The sequence below is a fragment of the Corticium candelabrum genome, chromosome 10 (assembly GCF_963422355.1).
Source record: "Corticium candelabrum chromosome 10, ooCorCand1.1, whole genome shotgun sequence".
Lineage (NCBI taxonomy): Eukaryota > Metazoa > Porifera > Homoscleromorpha > Homosclerophorida > Plakinidae > Corticium > Corticium candelabrum.
The window spans coordinates 3,051,234-3,072,991 of NC_085094.1; the positions used below are offsets into that span (position 1 = coordinate 3,051,234).

The window sequence follows — 21,758 nt, forward strand, 5'->3', positions numbered from 1 at the left end:
GTAATGGACACGTAGATTAGCTATTGCTTTGGTGCTATAGTTCATTTATGAAAAAATATGTATTGACAGACAGACAGACAAACAGGCTTGGGTAGTTCAGTTGCTTTGCTTAGATGGTGTATAATAGTTCAATGTTTGGAAGTATATGTATTGACAGACTGACGGACAAACAGACAGACAGACAGACAGGCAGATAGACATACAGACTGACGGACAGATGGACAGACAGATAGACAGACAGGCAGATTTAGCCTTTTTAATTTTGAGGCAGAGACAAGGATTAGTGTATATTTAGTGTTGTAATTGTGCTTAAAATGTATTGAAATAAATGAAGACAGGCAGATGACAGACAGACAGACAGACAGGTTAGATTCTGAATTGACTAACATTTGTATTCATTTTTAGAGTTGTTTTTTGGCTTTAGCAGCGTTAACACAGTCATTGGAAGACATCAGGCAGAAGGTTGGTTGACTTGTGTTTGCCCTTGATCGTCACGATCGATTGCCAATCAGATTGCTTCTACTGCAGGTTATTGGCTTGTGTGGTATACCAGAGCATCTAGTGTCAGGCTTAGAACATGTAGACGACACAGTCAAAGATGCATCGCTGAGGTTGGTACCCAAGATGTAATATTAGCATTATTTACACATACATACGTATGTGTACATGTGTGTGTGTATGTACGTACGTATGTACATACATACATACATACATACATGCATACATACACACATACACAGACAGACATACTAGTAAATGCTTGGTTAGCATTGTGTTAAGCAAGCGATGGTGTTCTGTCTTTACATATTCGTGTAACAATGGTTGCTTCTAATTTCTGTTAAACAAATGCATGAACTCAGAAAACAAGCTTTCAGTTGCTCTTCTTCTGGCTTTGTCTTTCATTCTTCGTTCACGGTTGGATTGTCTCACTCGTTTACTGAGATAGTCGCGTAACAATGGTTGCATAGTCACGTGACTATAGTTGCATAGCAATAATTTCTGTCAAAGTAACGCGCAGAAATTCAAAAACAGACTTTTCTCTTCTTTTAGCTTTTCCTTTCCATTCCGTTTGTGACGCGTTAGTCTTCTTTCCTCTTTAGTTGCATATGGGAGTGAAATCAAGAGTCATTTCACTTTTCTCCCCAAGAAATTGTAATTGTGCCGAGCCCTCGAAAGGGGACCCTTGATTCAACTTTAGCGTATGTGTTGCGGAGTCAAAATTGCATTCATCTGGCATTGTTGTTTTGTCGATCCGACTCTTCGTTTTGCCGTAGATCCATATGACAAGTGCTGATGCACGTGTGTGTGTGTGTGTGTGTGTGTGTGTGTGTGTGTGTGTGTGTGTGTGTGTGTGTGTGTGTGTGTGTGTGTGTAAATATAATATATCTCGACCTCAATTGACATGACAAGAGAGAGGCTTGCTTCGCTCGCCAATTAATGTTGATTAATTAACATTAATTAATTAGGAATCCTGTCTGTCTGTCTGTCTGTCAATATATATACTATCAAACATCGTACTATTATACATCAACTGCAAATCACTTAAGTAAAGTCGAACTACACAGCAATTACAAGCTCCTAAAGTCTTCAAACTACAGCTGCACACACAAGAAAGAATACTAGTTAGAAGGTAGAGTTCAAGAGTCTAGCAGTGACAAACAGGTAGAAACATGATGATTAAAATCTCCACAGAAGACGCACTAGACCACAATGTGGACAACGTAAGGCTGCGATAATCCAATGGAGGCTGAAGCCATCAGAGAAAAGGTTGAAGACGGACGAAAGCAAATGAAGATGAAGAGGATGACAACAGCTACTAGTGAAAGACACACTACGCTATGTAAACGTGGGCAAGGCAAGGCTGCGATCATTCCACAAAACACTGAAACCATGCAAGAGAAATCAGATCTGTCTGTCTGTCTGTCTGTTAGTCTGTCTGTCTGTTTGTCTGTTTGTCTGTTTGTCAATACATATATTTGCATATTGCAACTGCTAGTGCAGGCTAAATATTGTTTAGTCTGTCTGTCTGTCTGTCTGTCTGTCTGTCTGTCTGTCTGTCTGTTTTCTGTCTGTCTGTATATAATATGTCAATTGTTCTGTTTAGATGTTTCTTGAGCTTAAGTCGGTCGGTGAGACAGCTCAGATCAAGTTTGAAGGACGAAAACTTATGGAAACTGTTACTCAAGGTTTACACATACTCCGCAGTCAGCCATATCTGTCATAGTGACCAATCATTTTCTATCAAGTTGCTTGCAATTTCAAACAGCGAGTTGCTTTGTCAGTCTTCTGCCGTCGTCTCGAACATAATTCTTGATTTCTCACCAGCTAAAGAGGTGGGCTAGTTGCTGACCTTCTTATACGTTGACTTGAACCATCTTGATGTTGCAGTTGCTTGTGCAAGAACGTGTGTTGTCTCGCCTGATCGAATTGACGAGACACGAAGTTACTGCAATTCGAGTTAATGCGGTGTGGAGCTTGATGGTGAGGATGGAATTTAAAATTTAGAATTTTTGATATTTTAATTAGACACAGAAATGTGGATTAGACTGAAACTGATTTGATGCAGATTATGTGCATTATGTGTCATTATGCAATTTTTGCGTGCTTAATGAGTTGTGTGATCCACCACAATTACAACCCACGTAGCACAGCGGATTGAAGTTGTGATGTTTTCAGAGGTATCTGTTTGTCTGTTTGTCTGTCTATGTGTCTGTTTGTTTGTCTGTGTATGTGTATGTCTGTTTGTCTGTGTATGTGTCTGTTTGTTTGTCTGTGTCTGTGTCTGTATGTTTGTCTGTGTCTAATTCCGTCTGTTTGTTTGTCTATGTGACTGTGTTTGTGTGTTGTCTGTCTATGTGTCTGTCTGTCTGTCTCTGTTTATGTGTCAATCTGTCTATGTGTTTGTCTGTTTGTCTGCCTGTTTATCTATGTGTCTGTCTGTTTGTCTATGTGTCTGTCTGTTTGTCTATGTGTCTGTCTGTTTGTCTATGTGTCTGTCTGTTTGTCTATGTGTCTGTCTGTTTGTCTATGTGTCTGTCTGTTTGTCTATGTGTCTGTCTGTTGTCGGATTGTGTGTCTGTCTATGTGTCTGTTTCTAGTCTGTGTGTGTTTGTCTGTTTGTCTGTCTATGTGTTAGTCTGTTTGTCTGTCTATGTGTTTGTCTGTTTGTCTGTATGTGTCTGTTTGTTTGTCTGACTATTTGTCTGTGTCTATGTCTGTATGTTTGTCTGTGTCTGATTCTGTCTGTTTGTTTGTGTATCTGTCTGTCTATGTGTTTGTCTGTCTATGTGTTTGTCTCTCTGTCTTTGTCTATGTGTCGATCTGTCTATGTGTTTGTCTGTTTGTCTGTTTATGTGTCTGTCTGTTTGTTTGTTTATGTGTCTGTTTGTTTGTCTGTTTGTGTGTCTGTCTATGTCTCTGTCTCTAGACATGATATCTCTTTAACTGCATAATCATCAATGGATTTTCAGAATATGAAAATCTTGCCAAAATCTTGAAATTTCTTACCCCTTTCAACAGACCCCCTGAAGAAGGAATTGATTAGCAAAAATTGACATGCAGGTTGTGTGATCCAGTATTTCAATGTTTTACAAACCTGCTGCTAGTCTACAAGTACACACACACACACACACACACACACACACACACACACACACACACACACACACACACACACACACACACACACACACACACACACACACACACACACACACACACACACACACACACACACACACACACACACACACACACACACACACACACACACACACACACACACACACACACACACACACACACACACACACACACACACACACACACACACACACACACACACACACACACACACACACACACACACACACACACACACACACGTACATGCATGAGTCATGATACAAATCTATTTAATAAAACTAACTTTTCTATTGTTGTAGGTTATTTAGTGATACTTTGAAATTGAATATATGACGAGCTGTTAAAGTGATTGGTTTCTTGTTTTAGAATGCGGCATATCATGCAGATTCCAATTTGAAGAATGAGTTGTTTGATGGCTTGGGTGCTAGTCAGTTGTTTAGGTATGGTCTACTTGTGATTTGGTTTTAATTTTGTTTTGTGTTTGAGTGTAATGTGTGTGTTGCCTTTGTAGTTTAATGCGTGACTCATGTCCACTTATTGTAGTCAAGTCGTTGTGTCTGCTAAGGAATCTAACGACAGATAAATTGGTAGGTTGTGTGAGCATTGTGTATGGCAACACACACACACACACACACACACACACACACACACACACACACACACACACACACACACACACACACACACACACACACACACACACACACACACACACACACACACACACACACACACACACACACACACACACACACACACACACACACACACACACACACACCACACACACACACACCACACACGCACATGCACACGCACACGCACATGCACACGCACACACACACACACACACACACACACACACACACACACACGCACACACATGCACACACACACACACACACACACACACACACACACACACACACACACACACACACACACTCACACACACACACACACACTATCAAACAAACAGTCATCAAAACAACGTGCAAAATGACCATGTGTCATACATTGCATATTCTGGTCTTTAAATACAGTATAGTGTGCTGTATTCTTGTAGGATGTTGATTCGATCATGTCCATTCATGGTGAAGACATCTTGCATCATATTCGTGAAATTATAGAGGAATCAATCGGACTGGATGTAACAGAACAAGCTCTGTGTGTGTTGGTAAACATTGCGAGCAGCAAAGAAGGAAGGAACATGATGATGAGGAATGAGAATCTCATTAAGCACCTCAGTCATTTCATAGTAATGTTTAGTAGAGTGATATAGTTGTGTTTATGTGTTAGTGTGTGTGTGTGTGTGTGTGTGTGTGTGTGTGTGTGTGTGTGTGTGTGTGTGTGTGTGTGTGTGTGTGTGTGTGTGTGTGTGTGTGTGTGCATACGTGCATGAACACATGCAGTCACTACCAACTCTCTCTGTGTACAATTCTTAGAATACAGATAGTGTGCAGTTGCAGAGTGCTGCAGTGATCTGCGTCTTAAATCTGGCTCTAAGCAGTGAAGAAGGTAACTGCTTGTGTCACGTACGACACTTGAGCAACCAACATTCTTATTTCCTGCAGGAGCAACTGAGCGGCAAGTAAAACTAGAAGAATCGGGTGTGAAGTACGCATTACAGAGAGCAAGTAAAACACAAGACACATGCCTCATGGACAGGTAATGCAAAGACTAAACAAAAATTCAACTTTGATGAGACAATGTTGGTTGTATAGGGTAAAGGTGGCTCTAGAACAGTTTGATGCAGCTTAGCAAGGTTGTATGCTCGATGCTGAGGAAATGACTATTTTAATGTTGTAGGAGTTGCCATGGTGATTCATGGCTAATATTGCTTTGACAGAAAGCTAAAGAACGTGATTTGGCTGACGAATTAAAGTAAAGTGTGCAAGTGTAATCTACAGTTTTAACGTAGAGATGCCAGTATGAGACTAAATTGATTATAGGTACAGTAGGACTGATGTTGTGTGGCTGCGTGTGTGGGTGTTTGTATGCATGTAAGTAAGCCTGGATACATCAAATAGGTGTTTGAAGGGACTGTATTATTGGAGTGGTTGTGTTGTTGTTCATTACACTTTAACTATCCTTACAGATGATTATGTTGTGTGTGTGTGTGTGTGTGTGTGTGTGTGTGTGTGTGTGTGTGTGTGTGTGTGTGTGTGTGTGTGTGTGTGTGTGTGTGTGTGTGTGTGTGTGTGTGTGTGTGTGTATTCAGTCTTGAATCAGAGTCACATGACACGCACCATTTGCTACAAAGTCCCAATGACCACAGAAGAACCTCGGCTAATAAAAAGCTAAAAATCATGAGTCAATAAAGATAGTATCAACAATGAACTACAAATCTAACTGTCTCAACTACAAATCAAGATTTCCATCAATGAGACTTGTGTCCATTGTGAACGCTCGTTCAACAGGAGTTACCCCAAAGAACGACTGCAAAACCTTCACCACAACCAGCTTGGCAGAGCTCGCAAATTGCTTGAAATTTTCTCTCACAAACTGGACCATTCCAGAAAGAGTGAAGTCAACGGCCACCACCTCCTCGTGCTCAAACTTGTCTTTCAACCCTGCGGTTGTAAATCGTGACTTGAGCTGCTCAAATGTCAGCCGATTGTCAGGACGCACTCGTTTGTCATTCAAATCAATGAATCCACAAAGGCCCCACTCGTGTGTGTCATACTTGAGGTAAACAGTCGATAAAGTAATTGCATCGACATCGTTTCCTTCCAAAACTACACGAAGCTCTTCATTCAGTCCACGAGCTGCAGTTCTCACCAATGAGACTTTGGTCTTTCCATCTTCAATGAAGTCCTTTACAGAACAGCTTTCCACAGCTCCACAAGTGAAATCTCCAGGACTTGCAAGACCCTCTCGCTTCGCTCGACGTGCAAAAATAAACTTTGGTGTTGGTTTGTCTGCTGTGATCACTGCAACATGGAGACCAAATGAATTGCTATATACGTTGCTGACAATCCCCTTAGCTGGAACAGCCTCTTCTTTCTGTTCTGGCGTCAGGTCCATCCACAGTTTGCGCATTGCACGATGTATGACATACTCTGTCTGAGCAAATTTGAGAACAATCTGTTGCTCTTCTTCTTCTCCTTCTCGTGGCAGATTTAGTGACTTCAGAGCAATGGCAGGGTTGTTATCAATTTTGCCTTCTCTTGCCCATCTGCCAAATTCTGACATATTTTCTTGGAATTTGCCTTCAAGATATAGATCTGATGGCTTTACAACAACTGGTATCGGTTTGCCAGACTGAAATTTAACTACACGGACTTCACATATGAGATCAGAGTGCTCATATCCTTCTGGTAGCTTCTTAGTACGAGAAGTGCCTTCTGTGCTCTAAACACACCCAGGAGAGAGAGAGAGAATATAAATTAATATCAATACATGAGAAAGAACGACACCTCTGTAACTCTGCTGTCTGCAACAAAAATCTTGGTGTCCTCCAGAAATCCACACGAGAAGAATTCTCCGGATTCATCTTTTACACGAAATGGGTTCTCACGATCTGAACATGTAATACAATAACATGTACATCTTTTAGTACCAATGCCAAATTCTCAAAATTCATGTGATTGGAAGTAACTATCAACTTTATAAATCAGAAGGCTCAACAAAATGGACTTAAAACGTTTTAATCACACACGCACACGCACTCACAATTATTAGATCAACACATTTAGACAAACATAAACTAGCACTGCTTAAAACAGCAGTCAATGAGTCATCGGTCTTATAATTATTAGTCATCTTTGTAAGGCAAAACTCTGGGCAAACAATACCAACTGATGAACTGACCTTTGTAATAAAGATCATTAACTTGACTAGAGTTCGCTCTATCCGCAGGTTTCTCCACATTGCATCGTTGTATTATTGCCAATAGTTCTGGTGCAAGGTTTTCGGGAATCTCAAATCTCTCATCATCTGGAGGTTCAGTCGTACTGCTGCTGCTGCTGCTGCTGCTGCTGCTACTTGAGGCTGGATAATCCAAGTTAATCTGATGCCAAGGTGTTTTTCCAGTAATTAGAAACAGCAAGATAAGACCATAACTAAACACATCACTCTTAAGACATAATTCTTTCGACAGTTGATGCAATGAGGTTCGACTGGGCCACAATTCGGGTGCCATCCAACGAGCATGTCCGCCGTAAGTCTTTATGTTATCTCGACTTAAAGGTAGAGATAGACCAAAATCAGCAAGTTTCACTCGAGGATGAATCTGACCTTCATCCAGCTAAACAATCACAACACTTTCAAAATATGAACTCAAATTTAAAGACCAAGTTTAATTAACCAGTATGTTGTCCGGTTTCAAATCCATATGAGCTATCGGAAATGGCTTGTGTTTGTGAAGGTATAAGAGGCCACTCAAGATCTGCTTTCCAAAGTCCCACACTTCAGAGTACGGAAGACCTTCCCTTTCACGGGTGACAGTTTTGGCAACGTATCGTTGTAAATTGCTTGAGATAAACTCCATGACGAGGTAATGACGACCAGTAGGGATTGTCTCATTGCTGGAGTCAATCTGGATTTCAGTGGTTTGACCGACACCTCTGAACTCAACCACATGGTCATGAGTGAGAGACCTCAACAATAAGCAGATTTCATGCACACGTTGCACACGTGCTAAGAGACACACACACACACACACGCACGCACGCACGCATGCACGCATGCACGCACGCACGCACGCACACACACACACACACACACACACACACACACACACACACACACACACACACACCAGTAGCAACAATTAACATAATGTTTTGAAATCTTTCAACATTTCATTCGTAAATTGCTGCTTAACTACTATGTAATTGACTTGTGTGTATAACAATCACGTTACACACACACGTTTGTATGTGATGTGTGGACACATATAGCACACACAAAAATTATTATAAAATCAACCATAAATTTATGTTGAGTTTTGTTTATCTCAAAATATCTCAAAAGTTAACAAAACAAAATATATAAATTTATTAATATCAACTCCATATAAACTATTTCATATTAAAATTTAAATAATGTATTATGTAACAATTACTATTATATTGTAATTTATATATTGTATCACTTGAGTAGTCGACCCTCAGCAATTGATTCCTCTAATCTGACGTCATCATTCAGAAGTTTGATGGCAACCTTGCTCCCTGTGTACGACCCTTGATACATTTTCGAAAACTGTCCACTTGCCTTCAACTTTATCCATCGAGGTGAATCAAAATCATTTTGCTGAATAACTCCCGACTGAGAAACTAACAGAGGATTGATATCAATTAAATATTTATAAGCAATGTTCGTACAAAAGCTAAATTTTTGTACCTGCTCGATTTTTCCAGACGTTTAGTGTATCTACCAGCTGCTCTGCTTTCGCCTCCAACGAGGAAATCATTCGGACGTGGTCGGGTGGTGAGTTGTCGCTTGTTTTTAGCTTGCCTAGTTGCTCTCTGATTTCTGACGCATTTTCCACTGCTTTCTTGATGTCACTGAGAGTCATTGGCACTGAAAGCTCTTGTAGGTCGTCACGTACGTTTGAGTTCATGATTAATTGCCTTAATCGGCCAGACCGTTCGAGGGCGCGCGGCAAGTGATTGACAGTCAAAATATTATTGTAGGTAATTTAGTGACACACTGAAATTAACTATACAACGAGCATGTTGAATTAAATGTTGGCTGCATGAATGTTGCAAGCAGCGTAACAAGCATGCAGATTCCAATTTGAAGTAGCAGTTCACGACTTAGTTGTGTGATGGCTTGAGTCCTAGTCAATTGTTTAGGTGTGGCTATCCACACTTTTGGGATTTAATTACTAGTGTTTAGTGTTGGTAGTCTTCAATGTAACTCGTCTTCACTTATTCATAATTGCATGCGATCAAGTCATTAAAATTTCTACAGTCTCTCAACGACTACAAAAGATCCTCTCTAATAAAAATAAAAGTTACCGGTAAAAATCCTGTCAATAAAGTTAAACATATCACTGCAAGTTGATATACTAATCTAAATATCTAACAGTAACTTGTTGTTATGTCTATGAATCAAAATTTCCCTATGTGAGACTTGTGTTCTTTTTGAAAGCTCGTTCAACAGAAGTTACCCCAAAGAACGACTGCAGAACCTTCACCACAACCAGTTTGGTAGAGCTAGCAAATTGTTTGCAATTCTCTCTTACAAACTGAACCATTTTAGTAAGATTGAAATCAACGGCCACCACCTCCTCGTGCTTGTACTTACTCTTCAATCCTCCCATTGTGAATCGGGACTTGAGCTGCTCGAAAGTCAACCGATTGTCAGGACGCACTCGTTCGTCATTCAAATCAATGAATCCACAGAGGCCCCACTCATGTGTGTCATACTTGAGGTAAACAGTTGATAAAGTAATTGCATCGACGTCGTTTCCTTCAAGAACTACACGAAGCTCTTCATTCAGTCCACGAACTGCAGTTCTCACCAACGAAATTTTGGTTTTTCCGTCTTCTTCGATGTAATCTTGTACAGAACAGCTCTCCACAGCACCACAAGTAATATTTCCAGGACTTGGTAGACCCTCTCTTCTTGCTCGGCGCGCAAAGATAAACTTTGGTGTTGGTTTGTCTGCTGTGATCACTGCAACATGGAGACCAAATGAATTGCTATATACGGTGCTGACAATCCCCTTGGCTGGAACAGCCTCTTCTTTCTGGTCTGACGTCAGAGTTTTCATCCATAGTTCCCGCATTGCACGATGTATGACGTACCTTGTTTGAGCAAATTTAAAAACAATTTGTTGTTGTTCTTCTTCTCCTTCTCGTGTCAAATGTAGTGATTTTAGAGCAATAGAAGAATGGTTAAAAATTTTGTTTTCACTTGCTAAAATTTGCCATCGTGCAAAATTTTGTTGGAATTTTTCTGCAAGAACTGGATCAGTTGGTCTTTCAACAATTGGTTTCACTTTGCCAGACTTCATTTTTTCTACATTGACTTCACAAACAAGATGAGAATGCTGATATCCCACTGGTAGCTGATTAGTATAAGCAGTGCCTTTTGTGCTCTAAACGTATAAGAAAGAGATTAATACGTTGTCTGTACTTTATTGGCAGTTCAATAGACACCTCAGTAACTTTGCTGTCTGCGACAAAAATATTGGTGTTTTCCAGGAACCCGTATGAGAAGAATTCTCCAGATTCATCTTTCACATGAAACGGGTTCTCACAACCTATACATCGAATACAATATTGCATCTGTAAATGTCATATTCTGAAAAATGGTTTCATGCTGCACATCATAAATTTTTATCCAGCAGCACACTAAACAAGCTAGACTTATACACACCAAACTGTCTTGCATGTCCTGTTATGTTATGCACACAAATGAGAAAGAATACAGTTAACAATCACGTTACACACACAAACACACACACACACACACACACACACACACACACACACACACACACACACACACACACACACACACACACACACACACACAAACACACACACACACACACACACACACACACACACACGACCAACACAATCAGAGAAACACAGCAGTCAATCATTAGCCTTGACTGCTTGTAAGGCAGAAAGATAACTACTGTAGAACTAACCTTTGTAATAAAGATCATTAACTTGACTACAGTTTGCTCTATCTGTAGGTTTCTCCACATAGCAATGTTGTATTATTGCCAATAGTTCGGGTGCAAGATTTCCTGGAATCTCAAATCTTTCTTCATCTGGAGGTTCACTCGAACTGCTGCTTCTGCTGCTGCTGCTGAAGCTGCTGCTGTTGCTGCTGCTTGAGGCAGTTGGATAATCAAGGTCAGTAATAGAATGCCAAGGTGTCTTCCCAGTAATTAGAAACAGCAAGATAAGACCATAACTAAACACATCACTCTTAAGACATAATTCTTTCGACTGCTGATGCAATGAGGTTTGGCTAAGCCACAATTCTGGTGCCATCCAACGAGCGTGTCCACCGTAAGTCTTTATGTTATCCTGACTTAGAGGCAGAGATAGGCCAAAATCAGCAAGTTTCACTCGAGGATGAATCTGACCTTCATCCAGCTAAACAACCACAACACTTTCAAAATATAAACTCAAATTAAAAGACCAAGTTTAATTAACCAGTATGTTGTCCGGTTTTAAATCCATATGAGCTATCGGAAATGGCTTGTGTTTGTGAAGGTATAAGAGGCCACTCAAGATCTGCTTTCCAAAGTCCCACACTTCAAAATTAGAAAGACCTTCCCTTTCATGGCTGATGGAATTGGTAACATATCGTTGTAGGTTGCTTGAGATAAACTGCATGACGAGGTAATGACGACCTATGGGGACTACCTCACCATTGGAATCAGTCTGGAGTTCATTAGTTTGACCGAAACCTCTAAACTCAACCACGTGATCATGAGTCAGAGACCTACGTAATATGCAAAATTCATGATGCATGCCACATGCACACACACACACACACACACACACACACACACACACACACACACACACACACACACACACACATGTACTGACACACATCGCAAACGGGGTTTACCCGTATCAAACCTTTAACACTGCCATGTCTTGTGTTCCAAACAAATTTTATCTATCATTTATCTCTCCTAGACCAGATTTGCAACACACACACACACAACATACAAACTGATTGCTTAGTTTAATTGATTTTGTGTATAACAATCGCAGTGTCCAAACATGTCTCATATATATGACACATACAATATACATAAAACAATAATGAATCAACGTTATCATGCAGAAGAAACACAAATATATAAATCTATTAACATCAACTGCATATGAATTATTTAATACAGATATATCTAAATTAATGTATTGTGCCACAGTTAAATGATATTGTATTACTTCAGTAGTCGACCCTCAGCGATTGACTCCTCTAATTTGACATCATCATTCAGAAGTTTGATGGCAACCTTGCTCCCTGTGTAAGACCCTTGATACATTTTTGAGAAATGCCCACTTGTCTTCAACTTTATCCATCGAGGTGAATCAAAATCACTTTGCTCAATAACTCCCGACTGAGAAACTATAAAAGACAATTGATATCAATTAAATATTTTTAAGATATTTAAATGTTTTGTACAAAGGCTGGGTTTTTGTGTACCTGCGCTATTTTTCCAGACGTTTAGTGTGTCTACCAGCTGCTCTGCTTTCGCCTCCAACGAGGAAATCATTCGGACGTGGTGGGGTGGTGAGTTGTCGCTTGTTTTTAGCTTGCCTAGTTGCTCTTTGATTTCTGACGCATTTTCAACTGCTCTCTTGATGTCACTGAGAGTCATTGACACTGAAACCTCTTGTAGGTCGTCACGTACGCTTGAGCTCATGATTAATTGCCTTGCTTAGCCAGACCGTTTGTGGGAGCTCGAGCTGTGTGATTGGTTACAATTTGCTGATTGCCCGGTTGCTGGTTAGGTAATTATTGAAAGTAGCAAATTTCTAATTATCTATTTGTGAGTTCATATTTGCTCAAAAAGAAAATGCGTTGCTGCAATGTGATGATTGCAATGGTTTAAATTACACAATTAAATTAAATAAGCATTTAGACTGTTGTGATTGTGATAAAATAATATCTAGTTAATTCAGGTAATGGTCGTCTAACTATTGTATTGTTCTTCATGTAGATGTTTCTTGCTATAGTTTGAGTTTGTTTGCTGCTGATTTTGGTTATCTAAGATAGTAAGTATGGACCAGCCCTTTAGTTTGGAGATGTCAATCAATTGGATGTGACTACACATTTATATCTAGTTGCCTAGCAAATCTGTGTTTTGTTAATATTTTAAAAATTGTAATATATTTATTGCTATTAATGTGTAATTGTGTTAGATAGCAGCAAATGTTGATTCGCAGCACAAATATATAAATAGCCCTATTAATTAATGTGACGACAAAATGCATGCTCGTCTAATAAATGTAGTCTTACGTAGCGAAAAGGGGAGGGGTTGCGTTCAGAAACGCGAGGTCATTAGACCACGCCGTTTTGTGACTTGAGTTCATTTGTTTACCAGTTAGTTTTACGCATTACGTGAGTTCTATTTTATTTCGCTGTTTATATATAGAGAGATTTGCGACAACCCGTATCAAGGGCGCCATTTTGTTTCCATGCGCGCTACGTAAAAAATCTGTCTAAAATCATACTAAGCTACTACTGTTTCTACATTAAAGTGAGTTTTACGTTGCTACTCGTTGCAACTATTGGACTATGATTTACTTCTTCAAAAGCTCGATTTGTGTCGTTTCCTGATCATCGTGGTTTCGACTGAGAGCGCTACCGAAATACAGAGATTCCAAATGAACCGTTTGCAAGATTTCAGTTGTTCTTGTCAATGTTTGCACTGCAGGACAGACGTTGTATTGTTCAAACAACCGATCTGAACAGTTCTGCAAGGAGAACCTCGCGCTTTGGCCTCGGAATTCCAACATTTGTATGTTCTGTAGACGTTTCTTTCTGCAATGAATGGTACAAATAAAACGATGGCTCATCATCAGAAGCTCAAGTTACAAAAGGTATAAATGCGATGCTTAATCACATGTTACACAAGCACACATGTATACTCATGCACACATTTGTTGACTAGCTAGAGTTGTGTTCCCATGCATACAAGGGCATTCATTTTCATTTTAATTTTTTGACTAATTTTTATCATTGTCATGCTCTTGCTTCCTAGTTCACCTTGACTCTGATTCTTTTATTTCTCTAACTCCTGTTTTCTTTTACGTTTCATCTGCTTGCATAGAATGTGTAAGCGAACAGTCAAGTACCTTGATAGTAGCTTCTGCTTGATATTATGACAATTGAGGAACAAATCATGTACTGTTATTTCTTCAGCCTTGTCCAACAATAATCTTTTCACATTTTTTGATGTCATCAACACTGATTCATCGAAGTTCCTTAGCATGACTTCTACTTTGAGCATCATAGAGAATGCTTTCTCTGATACCTGAGTAAGGCATCCTTGCCTATACTCTTTTAGAATAGTGAACGTTGCTGAGTCTTGATCACTTAGATCACAGCTGGTCACTTCCACAAAACAACCTGTGCAGATTTCTTCATTTTTCTTTATGCTGTGTAGGCAGTATCCTACAAGGTAATATAAGCTGTTCAACTCAGCCTTCTGAATGTCATCTATGCAATTTGCTTCTGATATTTCCACTTCTAAATCTTTCAGATCCAGTTCAGTACTTGGTAGCTTCAATGGCTGGTCAAGAAAGTCAATTGCTATGTCTCTATCATCTTCTTGGTAGTTTCCTTGATATGCATGAGGTTGTTTCAAGAACTGTGCAATGCAAATGACTTTTAATGCGTATTTAAATGCCAGTGGTGAATTAAGGACTAGGATTTTTTAGCCTGACCAAACTAAAAAGATTTTCAAGGCAATCTTGAGTAAGACGTACGACTTGTTAAAAGGAGCTTGTATCCCATTGAAAGCATGCAACTTCTCTTGGATACCAAGAACACTGTTTGTAGAGATTATAATCCCTGCTTGCACGGGTTTCCAGTCATTTTTATCTCCAATTTTCATGCTCTGTACTAAGTTGATAATAGACGTAAGAAATATTAGAGCTTCTTCATATTTATCACAATTCAATCTGCTTAGTGCAACTGCAGGGTACCTGCTTGTCATGAAATCAAACCACCGGTTAAACACATCCAGAAACCAAGCAGTAGAAAGATATTCATTTCCTCGGCCTTCTTCTTTCACAAGGTATTGAAGTCCAGAGCTCACTGACTTACTAAACAGATGCAGTGCATGTGATACTTTCATTTTCTCAAAATGTGATGGAGAAATAGTGGCGTTAGTTAGCTTTGGTGCTAATTTTAAATCATGATGGTTCTCAAACTCTACTAGATCTCTTACAGGTGTAATGGACACAAAACTACAGTTCAAGTTGTTTGCTTTAACAACATCATCAGGTAGAGTGATGACTTTGCCACTAACCAAAGCTGCCTTACAATTCTTTATTAGGTGAGGAACATCAGCAAGAAAATATAACCATTTGGTTGGACTTTGAGGATGTACTACTTTGCTAACAGTATTGCAGTGTAGTCCAGTCATGAGGCCAAAGCTTCTCCACAGTGTATGGTAATTAGTAGAGTTATTGATATTGATCACTGACTATAGAGTAGAGTGTATGAACACAACGTGAGTAGTAGTTCTGTACACTAGAGTAAGGTGTATACCAAGAGAGTAACACATACGATACATGGTGTCAGGAATGAGTCATGTCTGAACATGAAGAGAACGAGCTTGAGGTGCCACCTGCGGAAATGGCAGCGCAAGCTACAGCCATTATGCCCGTACTACGAAGCAATGTTCCGTTGCCGCATCGACTCAAAGTGACAGGCAACGTGTCGGTGCAGTGGAGGCAGTGGAAGCAAGTGTGGGACTCATATGAGTTGGTTTCAGGATTGAAGAGCCAATCAGGTGAGTACAGAGTTGCCACATTCATTACGTGTATTGGCCCAGATGCTCTGGAAGTATACAATGCGCTCCCGTTTGAGACGCCAGCTGATGCGCAGGACATTCAGAAGGTTCTTGGTCTAATGGAAGAGCATTTTATAGGAGAAACGAATACGATATATGAGCGATACAATTTCCAGAGGAGGCAGCAAGAGGACAACGAAGCGATTGATCAGTATGTTACTGCATTGAGAACTCTTGCTCGCACATGCTCGTTTGGAACAAATGCAGATGAACGTTTGAGAGATCAAATTGTGTATGGAGTGAAACCGAATGTGCTACGGAAGCAACTATTACAAAAGAAAGGTTTGACACTAGCTGAATGCCTAGACATGTGTAGAGCCTATGAGGCCACCACACAGCAGATGAAAGTGATGACAGGAGAAGAGTTGGTACATTCCGTGAGTAAACGGCGAACAAAGCCTGAGAACTCTAGGAAGTCATCAGACAAGGAACGTAAACAAACACAGAGGACTCTCACGGGTCAGAGTCAGAACACGCCCAAACCAGAGTGTCAATATTGTGGTTTGACACATGAACGAGGTGCAGACAAGTGTCCTGCATACGGCAAAGAATGCACGTATTGCCACAAGAGGAATCATTTTGCTTGGAAGTGCAGATCAAAGCGACAGAGAGACACACGACAGCGAGTACATGTAGCTACCAACAGAGATGAAAGCGAAGAAGATGATGAATGCCTGACTCTTACGCTGACTCCGCCTCAACAGGATGTTCAGGTGATGCAATGCAGAGACAACTATGCCTGGAATTATCAGCGCCAGGTCTATGCCAACATGCACATCAATGGAAAAGGTGTCAAATTCCAGCTTGACACGGGCGCCACGTGCAACGTGCTTAAAAGGAATGAGGTTCCCAGAGAGACCAAGATTATGCCCACAGCACAGATGATAACTTTGTATGATGGAAGCAGAGTTAAGCCATATGGCAAATGCAAAGTGAACGTGACAAATCCTAGAATAGAGAAAACGTATGATGTGGAATTTGTTGTGATACAAGATGCGCAAAATTCAATTTTGGGCTCAGCTACTGTGCAACAGATGGGTTTGTTAACTGTTCACCATGAGATGATTCAGAAGATAGCCACTGACAAAGAGGTTAAGCCAAGGAGCAAAGAGCACACACACACAATGCTGCAGAAGTACCATACAGTATTTGAGAAGGCAGTCGGTCTTCTAGGAAATGATCTACATCTAGATGTTGACCGATCAAGGAAACCAGTCCAGATGCCAGTGAGGCGCATCCCAGTTGCTATTAAAGGAAAGTTGAAAGCAGAACTTGATCGTCTTGAGAAGCTTGGTGTACTTGGAAGAATTGATGAGCCTACAGAATGGGTATCGAGTTTAGTGATTGTCAAGAAACCCAATGGCAGTTTGCGATTATATTTGGATCCAAAGCCATTAAATGCAGTTTTGAAAAGGAGCCATTATCAAATCCCAACGTTGGAAGATTTATTACCACAATTGGCTAATGCAAAAGTCTTCAGCGTTGCAGATGTCAGGAATGGGTACTGGCATGTTCCTCTTGATAGGGAGTCGCAGAAACTCACCACGTTCGGTACACCTTTTGGGAGATACTGTTGGCGAAGAATGCCCTTTGGTATCTCAGTTGCACCAGAAATATTTCAACAACGGTTACAAGAGGCCATTGAAAGTCTAGATGGAGTGTTTGCAATTGCAGACGACATACTCATTGCAGGCAATGGCATTACCTATGCAGAAGCAGTTAAGGATCACGACAGGAAACTTGAGATGTTTTTGAAACGATGTCAGAAGAAACAGATTTGTCTGAACAAGGATGAGTTTCGATTGAAATTAAGATCAGTAGCATACATGGGTCATCTACTGACTGATGAAGGAGTTAAACCAGATCCTAAGAAGATAACAGCGATACATCAGATGCCGAAACCAACTGATGTTGCAGGAGTTAGACGCATGCTTGGTATGGTCACATATTTGGCAAAATTTCTGCCACAACTGGCTACTATGTCAGAGCCTTTGAGACAGCTGACCAAACAAGATGTTGAGTGGATTTGGACCTATGAACAGGACAAAGCGATGGACAGTATCAAGAAAGCAATCACACAGGTTCCAGTTCTCAAGTACTTTAATGACAAGGAAAGAGCAACTCTTCAGTGCGATTCTTCGGGACTAGGAATTGGAGTAGCACTAATGCAAGGAGGGCAACCAGTGGCTTATGCCAGTCGAGCTTTAACTTCTACGGAGCAGCAATATGCGCAAATAGAAAAAGAACTGCTATCAATATTATTTGGTCTAGAGAGGTTTGACACATACACATTTGGACGGCAAGTCAGAATACAAACAGATCATAAACCTCTTGAAGCTTTGCACAAGAAACCGCTACACTCCGTTCCCAAAAGATTGCAACGAATGTTTCTACGCATGCAGCGTTATGATGTGACCGTAGTCTACAGAAAAGGCAAGCACATGTTCTTAGCAGATACCTTATCGAGAGCCTATGTAGCTGATGAAGGCAGTGATGCATGCCTTGATGGAGAAGTACTACATCTGGATGATGAGGATGCAACAGAGTATCTACCTATGACCCGAACTAGTATTGAGATGTTACAGCAAGGAACACAGACAGATGAAACACTGATGCAGTTGAAGAATATGATTCAGAATGGATGGCCAGAGCACAAGAACAATGTTTCACAGTCAATCAGGCAGTACTATGATATTAGAGATGAGCTGTTATATCAGAATGGTATCATCTTTAAGGGTGATAGAGTCATTGTTCCTCATAGCTTGAGAGCAGCAATGCTAGATAGAGTTCATTATGCTCATATAGGCATGAACGGCTGTCTGAGACGAGCCAAAGAGTGTATATACTGGCCCGGCATGGATGCGGAGATACGAGAGTATGTATCTAGATGTACTACTTGCAGAAGCTTCGATGTAAAGCAGCCCAAGGAGTCTTTGATTAGTCACACTTTTCCTCTAGGACCATGGGCAAAAGTTGGGACTGATATTTTTTCACTTTCAAGATTATGAGTACCTGATGACTGTGGACTATTATAGTTCTTTTGTGGAAGTCGATCGCCTGGAAAAGGCCACTTCGAAAGAAGTCATCAAATGTTTGAAGAGACACTTCTCACGGTATGGCATCCCTGACACAGTTGTCAGCGATAATGGACCGCAATATTCGTCTCAGGAATTCGCTGAGTTTTCCAGGAATTGGTCATTTCAACATACCGTCACAAGCCCATACTATTCCCAATCCAATGGCAAGGTGGAAGGGTCGATCAAGACAGTCAAAAGAATGATGAAGAAAGCCGCTGCAACAGGCAGTGACCCGTGGTTATGTCTATTAGATTATAGAAATACTCCAACTGAAGGTTTACAATCAAGCCCTGTGCAGAGACTAATGGGAAGACGAACGAAAACGAGATTACCAACCACAACAAGTTTGTTGAGACCTGAAATTCATGATGAATCGGAAGCTATTAGACGACAAAAGCTAAAACAAGCACATTACTATAACCAGGGAAGCAAGGATTTGCAACAATTGAAGCCGACACAGATAGTGAGAATACAACCATCTGGACAACACAAGACATGGAGAAAAGCAATGGTGACTAAGCAAGTGGGAATAAGATCGTACGAAGTTGAAACAGAGGGTGGAACTTATATACGACGAAATAGAAGACAACTACGAGCTACAACTGAAGATCACAACACCAGCACAGCTGATCCACCAGTAACACGAAAACAATCAGATGCAGTGACCAAATCTAGTCCAACTACCGAGTCTATCATTGCACAACCAAGACCACAATTACAGCAGAAGCCTACCACCACCAGGAGCGGAAGAACAACCAGACCTCCTAAGTATTTGAAGGATTATGTAACAAAGTAACATATAGTTTGGTTTACTTTTTTTTTGTTTTTTTTTTAAAGAAAGAAGGATGTATGGTAATTAGTAGAGTTATTGATATTGATCACTGACTATAGAGTAGAGTGTATGAACACAACGTGAGTAGTAGTTCTGTACACTAGAGTAAGGTGTATACCACGAGAGTAACACATACGATACACACAGTGCTCGGTTTGCAGATCCCATGTCACTAGTCACAGCTATGACATGTAAGCCTATCTTTGCAGCACATTCAATAATTTCCAGCACAATTGGTTTCATTAGAGTTCCGTCAGTGGAGTTTCCTGTGAAATGGTATGCTACTGTCTGTTTCCACCGTGATGACAGTCCTCCCAACATAAACACAAGAGCATGAGTGGCACTACCACAATGACCAGGCAAAGTCACATTCCCAAGCAATTGTCCACTACTTGCATCATACTCAATACTAGGTGTAATGGACATTTCATCTAATGTGAGACAGCAGACTCTTTCCTGTTCACACAAATCATTTGCCTTCACTGCTAAGTATTCAAAAACTTGGTTGAGTATGCCGGGCTCAAATAGAACTGTTTCCATCCGTCGTTGAAGAGTTCGAACAGATGGTAAAGGAAACTGCTGTTTTAAAAGTAAGTTATATCCTGTGGCTCCACATGCAAATCGAAGTTGTAAGGCTTTTTTCACTGTGGCAGATGACCACCGAATTCCTCGCATTCCTCGGGACAATGCTAGCAGCTGATCTTCAGCAAAAAGTTTTTAAATCTTTGATTCCTGACTTGCCATTTGCTTAGTAAGTGCATTATTTCTTCTTGTAATTTTGTGCAGTTTGGCTCTTGAAACTTGTAATTTGGCTTTCAATTTTACGACTTCTCTAGCTGTTGTAGAGGAATCAATTGAAAGGGTATTAGATTCATCCACATCTATATCTAGATCTGCCACACTGGTTTCATATGCTACAGAGTCATGTTGAGTTGCCTTATCATCATTGGAATTATGTTCAGCTGTACATTAATCAATTGAGATAGATTAGTTAACTTGCATTAATTGTACTTGGTTCTTCATAGTAGTAATTTAAACAATTGAAAAATGAAAAACAATCCCAAGATTGAAGAAACTTCTACTAAACTTTGAAATTATGTCTACATGTGTGCCTGTTGTCATTATTGCGTGTGTGTGTTCTATCATGTGTAATTTGCAGTTTTCTTTTCTTTGTGGCTTTATAAATATAGTACAGTTGATTGAGATGTTATTAATTAAGTGAAGAACAATTCATGCACTGATATAAACGTGTGAACGTGTTGCATAGTGACTTACATTTTGAAAATGGTTCTGGTGAAACCCCACTGATTGAGTACATCTGGTCTCTCAAGACCAGATTCACTTGCTTGGAAATGTCCACTGGATGTCTTGCTAATGGTGATTTTCTAATACGTTGACGTCGTTCCTTGTGAGGAAATATGGTTGGAACAGCGTTCCACTTAAGTTTTCTATTTCCATCAGCCCTTCTGCACTCAAATTGTGATTCATCAAAGTGTGCCTTCAAAATGATGAAAATTCCATGTACTTATGCAGGAGACTATCACCATTATTTAAAAAATGTGCACAAATGGACCAACTTAGCATGTAGCTGCCAGACATACCATCTAGGCAGTCTACAAATAATATCTATATTAATTAGTTCAAGATCTGAGTCTACTAGAACCAAATCCGCTTTGGCCGACAT

General features: G+C 40.2%; 6 protein-coding genes and 1 long non-coding RNA gene across 8 annotated transcripts in view; 4 read left to right on the forward strand and 3 right to left on the reverse strand.

The window, feature by feature from the left end:
• The window catches only part of LOC134185725 (armadillo repeat-containing protein 8-like), a 9,541-nt gene extending 3,858 nt beyond the window's left edge, over positions 1–5,683 (forward strand). The window contains exons 14-24 of the mRNA XM_062653590.1: positions 406–462; positions 529–611; positions 2,105–2,186; positions 2,247–2,333; positions 2,389–2,481; positions 4,012–4,085; positions 4,157–4,232; positions 4,712–4,903; positions 5,091–5,163; positions 5,220–5,313; positions 5,370–5,683. Coding sequence (XP_062509574.1) covers positions 406–462; positions 529–611; positions 2,105–2,186; positions 2,247–2,333; positions 2,389–2,481; positions 4,012–4,085; positions 4,157–4,232; positions 4,712–4,903; positions 5,091–5,163; positions 5,220–5,313; positions 5,370–5,406 — 948 coding nt within the window. The 3' untranslated portion in view covers positions 5,407–5,683. The remainder of the gene's footprint in view (positions 1–405; positions 463–528; positions 612–2,104; positions 2,187–2,246; positions 2,334–2,388; positions 2,482–4,011; positions 4,086–4,156; positions 4,233–4,711; positions 4,904–5,090; positions 5,164–5,219; positions 5,314–5,369) is intronic.
• A 202-nt stretch (positions 5,684–5,885) lies between these two features.
• LOC134185654 (ribosomal protein S6 kinase alpha-6-like) lies at positions 5,886–9,216 on the reverse strand. Its single transcript, XM_062653493.1, has 6 exons — positions 8,992–9,216; positions 8,744–8,924; positions 7,955–8,246; positions 7,459–7,894; positions 7,065–7,168; positions 5,886–6,999 (listed from the first exon to the last, which is right to left on the reverse strand). The coding sequence occupies exons 1-6, from the start codon at positions 9,209–9,211 to the stop codon at positions 6,007–6,009; spliced, it is 2,226 nt and encodes a 741-aa protein (XP_062509477.1). The 5' UTR covers positions 9,212–9,216; the 3' UTR covers positions 5,886–6,006.
• Positions 9,217–9,444: 228 nt separating this feature from the next.
• Positions 9,445–12,965, reverse strand: LOC134185671 (uncharacterized). Its single transcript, XM_062653512.1, has 6 exons — positions 12,787–12,965; positions 12,528–12,708; positions 11,775–12,066; positions 11,258–11,714; positions 10,758–10,861; positions 9,445–10,696 (listed from the first exon to the last, which is right to left on the reverse strand). The coding sequence occupies exons 1-6, from the start codon at positions 12,959–12,961 to the stop codon at positions 9,716–9,718; spliced, it is 2,190 nt and encodes a 729-aa protein (XP_062509496.1). The 5' UTR covers positions 12,962–12,965; the 3' UTR covers positions 9,445–9,715.
• A 1,403-nt stretch (positions 12,966–14,368) lies between these two features.
• LOC134185192 (uncharacterized) lies at positions 14,369–15,102 on the reverse strand. Its single transcript, XM_062652974.1, has 2 exons — positions 15,075–15,102; positions 14,369–15,012 (listed from the first exon to the last, which is right to left on the reverse strand). The coding sequence occupies exons 1-2, from the start codon at positions 15,100–15,102 to the stop codon at positions 14,369–14,371; spliced, it is 672 nt and encodes a 223-aa protein (XP_062508958.1).
• An 801-nt stretch (positions 15,103–15,903) lies between these two features.
• On the forward strand, positions 15,904–20,212 carry LOC134185194 (uncharacterized protein K02A2.6-like). The gene has a single exon (XM_062652975.1). It carries the CDS (start codon positions 15,904–15,906, stop codon positions 19,171–19,173), a length of 3,270 nt encoding a protein of 1,089 aa, XP_062508959.1. The 3' UTR covers positions 19,174–20,212.
• Positions 19,176–20,212, forward strand: LOC134185874 (uncharacterized protein K02A2.6-like). The gene has a single exon (XM_062653759.1). It carries the CDS (start codon positions 19,181–19,183, stop codon positions 20,036–20,038), a length of 858 nt encoding a protein of 285 aa, XP_062509743.1. The 5' UTR covers positions 19,176–19,180; the 3' UTR covers positions 20,039–20,212.
• LOC134185875 (uncharacterized) lies at positions 20,211–21,291 on the forward strand. Of its 2 annotated transcripts, XR_009970862.1 has the most exons (4): positions 20,211–20,265; positions 20,321–20,664; positions 20,728–20,825; positions 20,911–21,291. It is a non-coding gene; the product is annotated as an uncharacterized LOC134185875 (long non-coding RNA). The 2 variants fall into 2 exon arrangements; XR_009970861.1 differs by having other exon boundaries at positions 20,728–21,291.
• The last annotated feature ends 467 nt before the right edge of the window (positions 21,292–21,758 follow it).

What these genes read in the sequence shown, in the direction of transcription:
- LOC134185192 (XM_062652974.1), bottom strand. Translation starts at nt 15,102, where the DNA reads ATGGGATACAAGCTCCTTTTAACAAGTC. An exon ending in CAAGCTCCTTTTAACAAGTC is followed by an intron (nt 15,013 to 15,074) that starts GTACGTCTTACT and finishes AAAAAATCCTAG; the next exon opens with TCCTTAATTCACCACTGGCA.
- LOC134185194 (XM_062652975.1), top strand. Translation starts at nt 15,904, where the DNA reads ATGTCTGAACATGAAGAGAACGAGCTTGAGGTGCCACCTGCGGAAATG.
- LOC134185874 (XM_062653759.1), top strand. Translation starts at nt 19,181, where the DNA reads ATGACTGTGGACTATTATAGTTCTTTTGTGGAAGTCGATCGCCTGGAA.
- LOC134185671 (XM_062653512.1), bottom strand. Translation starts at nt 12,961, where the DNA reads ATGACTCTCAGTGACATCAAGAGAGCAGTTGAAAATGCGTCAGAAATC. An exon ending in TAAAACCGGACAACATACTG is followed by an intron (nt 11,715 to 11,774) that starts GTTAATTAAACT and finishes GTGGTTGTTTAG; the next exon opens with CTGGATGAAGGTCAGATTCA. An exon ending in CAGACAGCAAAGTTACTGAG is followed by an intron (nt 10,697 to 10,757) that starts GTGTCTATTGAA and finishes TTATACGTTTAG; the next exon opens with AGCACAAAAGGCACTGCTTA.
- LOC134185654 (XM_062653493.1), bottom strand. Translation starts at nt 9,211, where the DNA reads ATGAACTCAAACGTACGTGACGACCTACAAGAGCTTTCAGTGCCAATG. An exon ending in TGAAACCGGACAACATACTG is followed by an intron (nt 7,895 to 7,954) that starts GTTAATTAAACT and finishes GTGATTGTTTAG; the next exon opens with CTGGATGAAGGTCAGATTCA. An exon ending in TAATGATCTTTATTACAAAG is followed by an intron (nt 7,169 to 7,458) that starts GTCAGTTCATCA and finishes TTACATGTTCAG; the next exon opens with ATCGTGAGAACCCATTTCGT.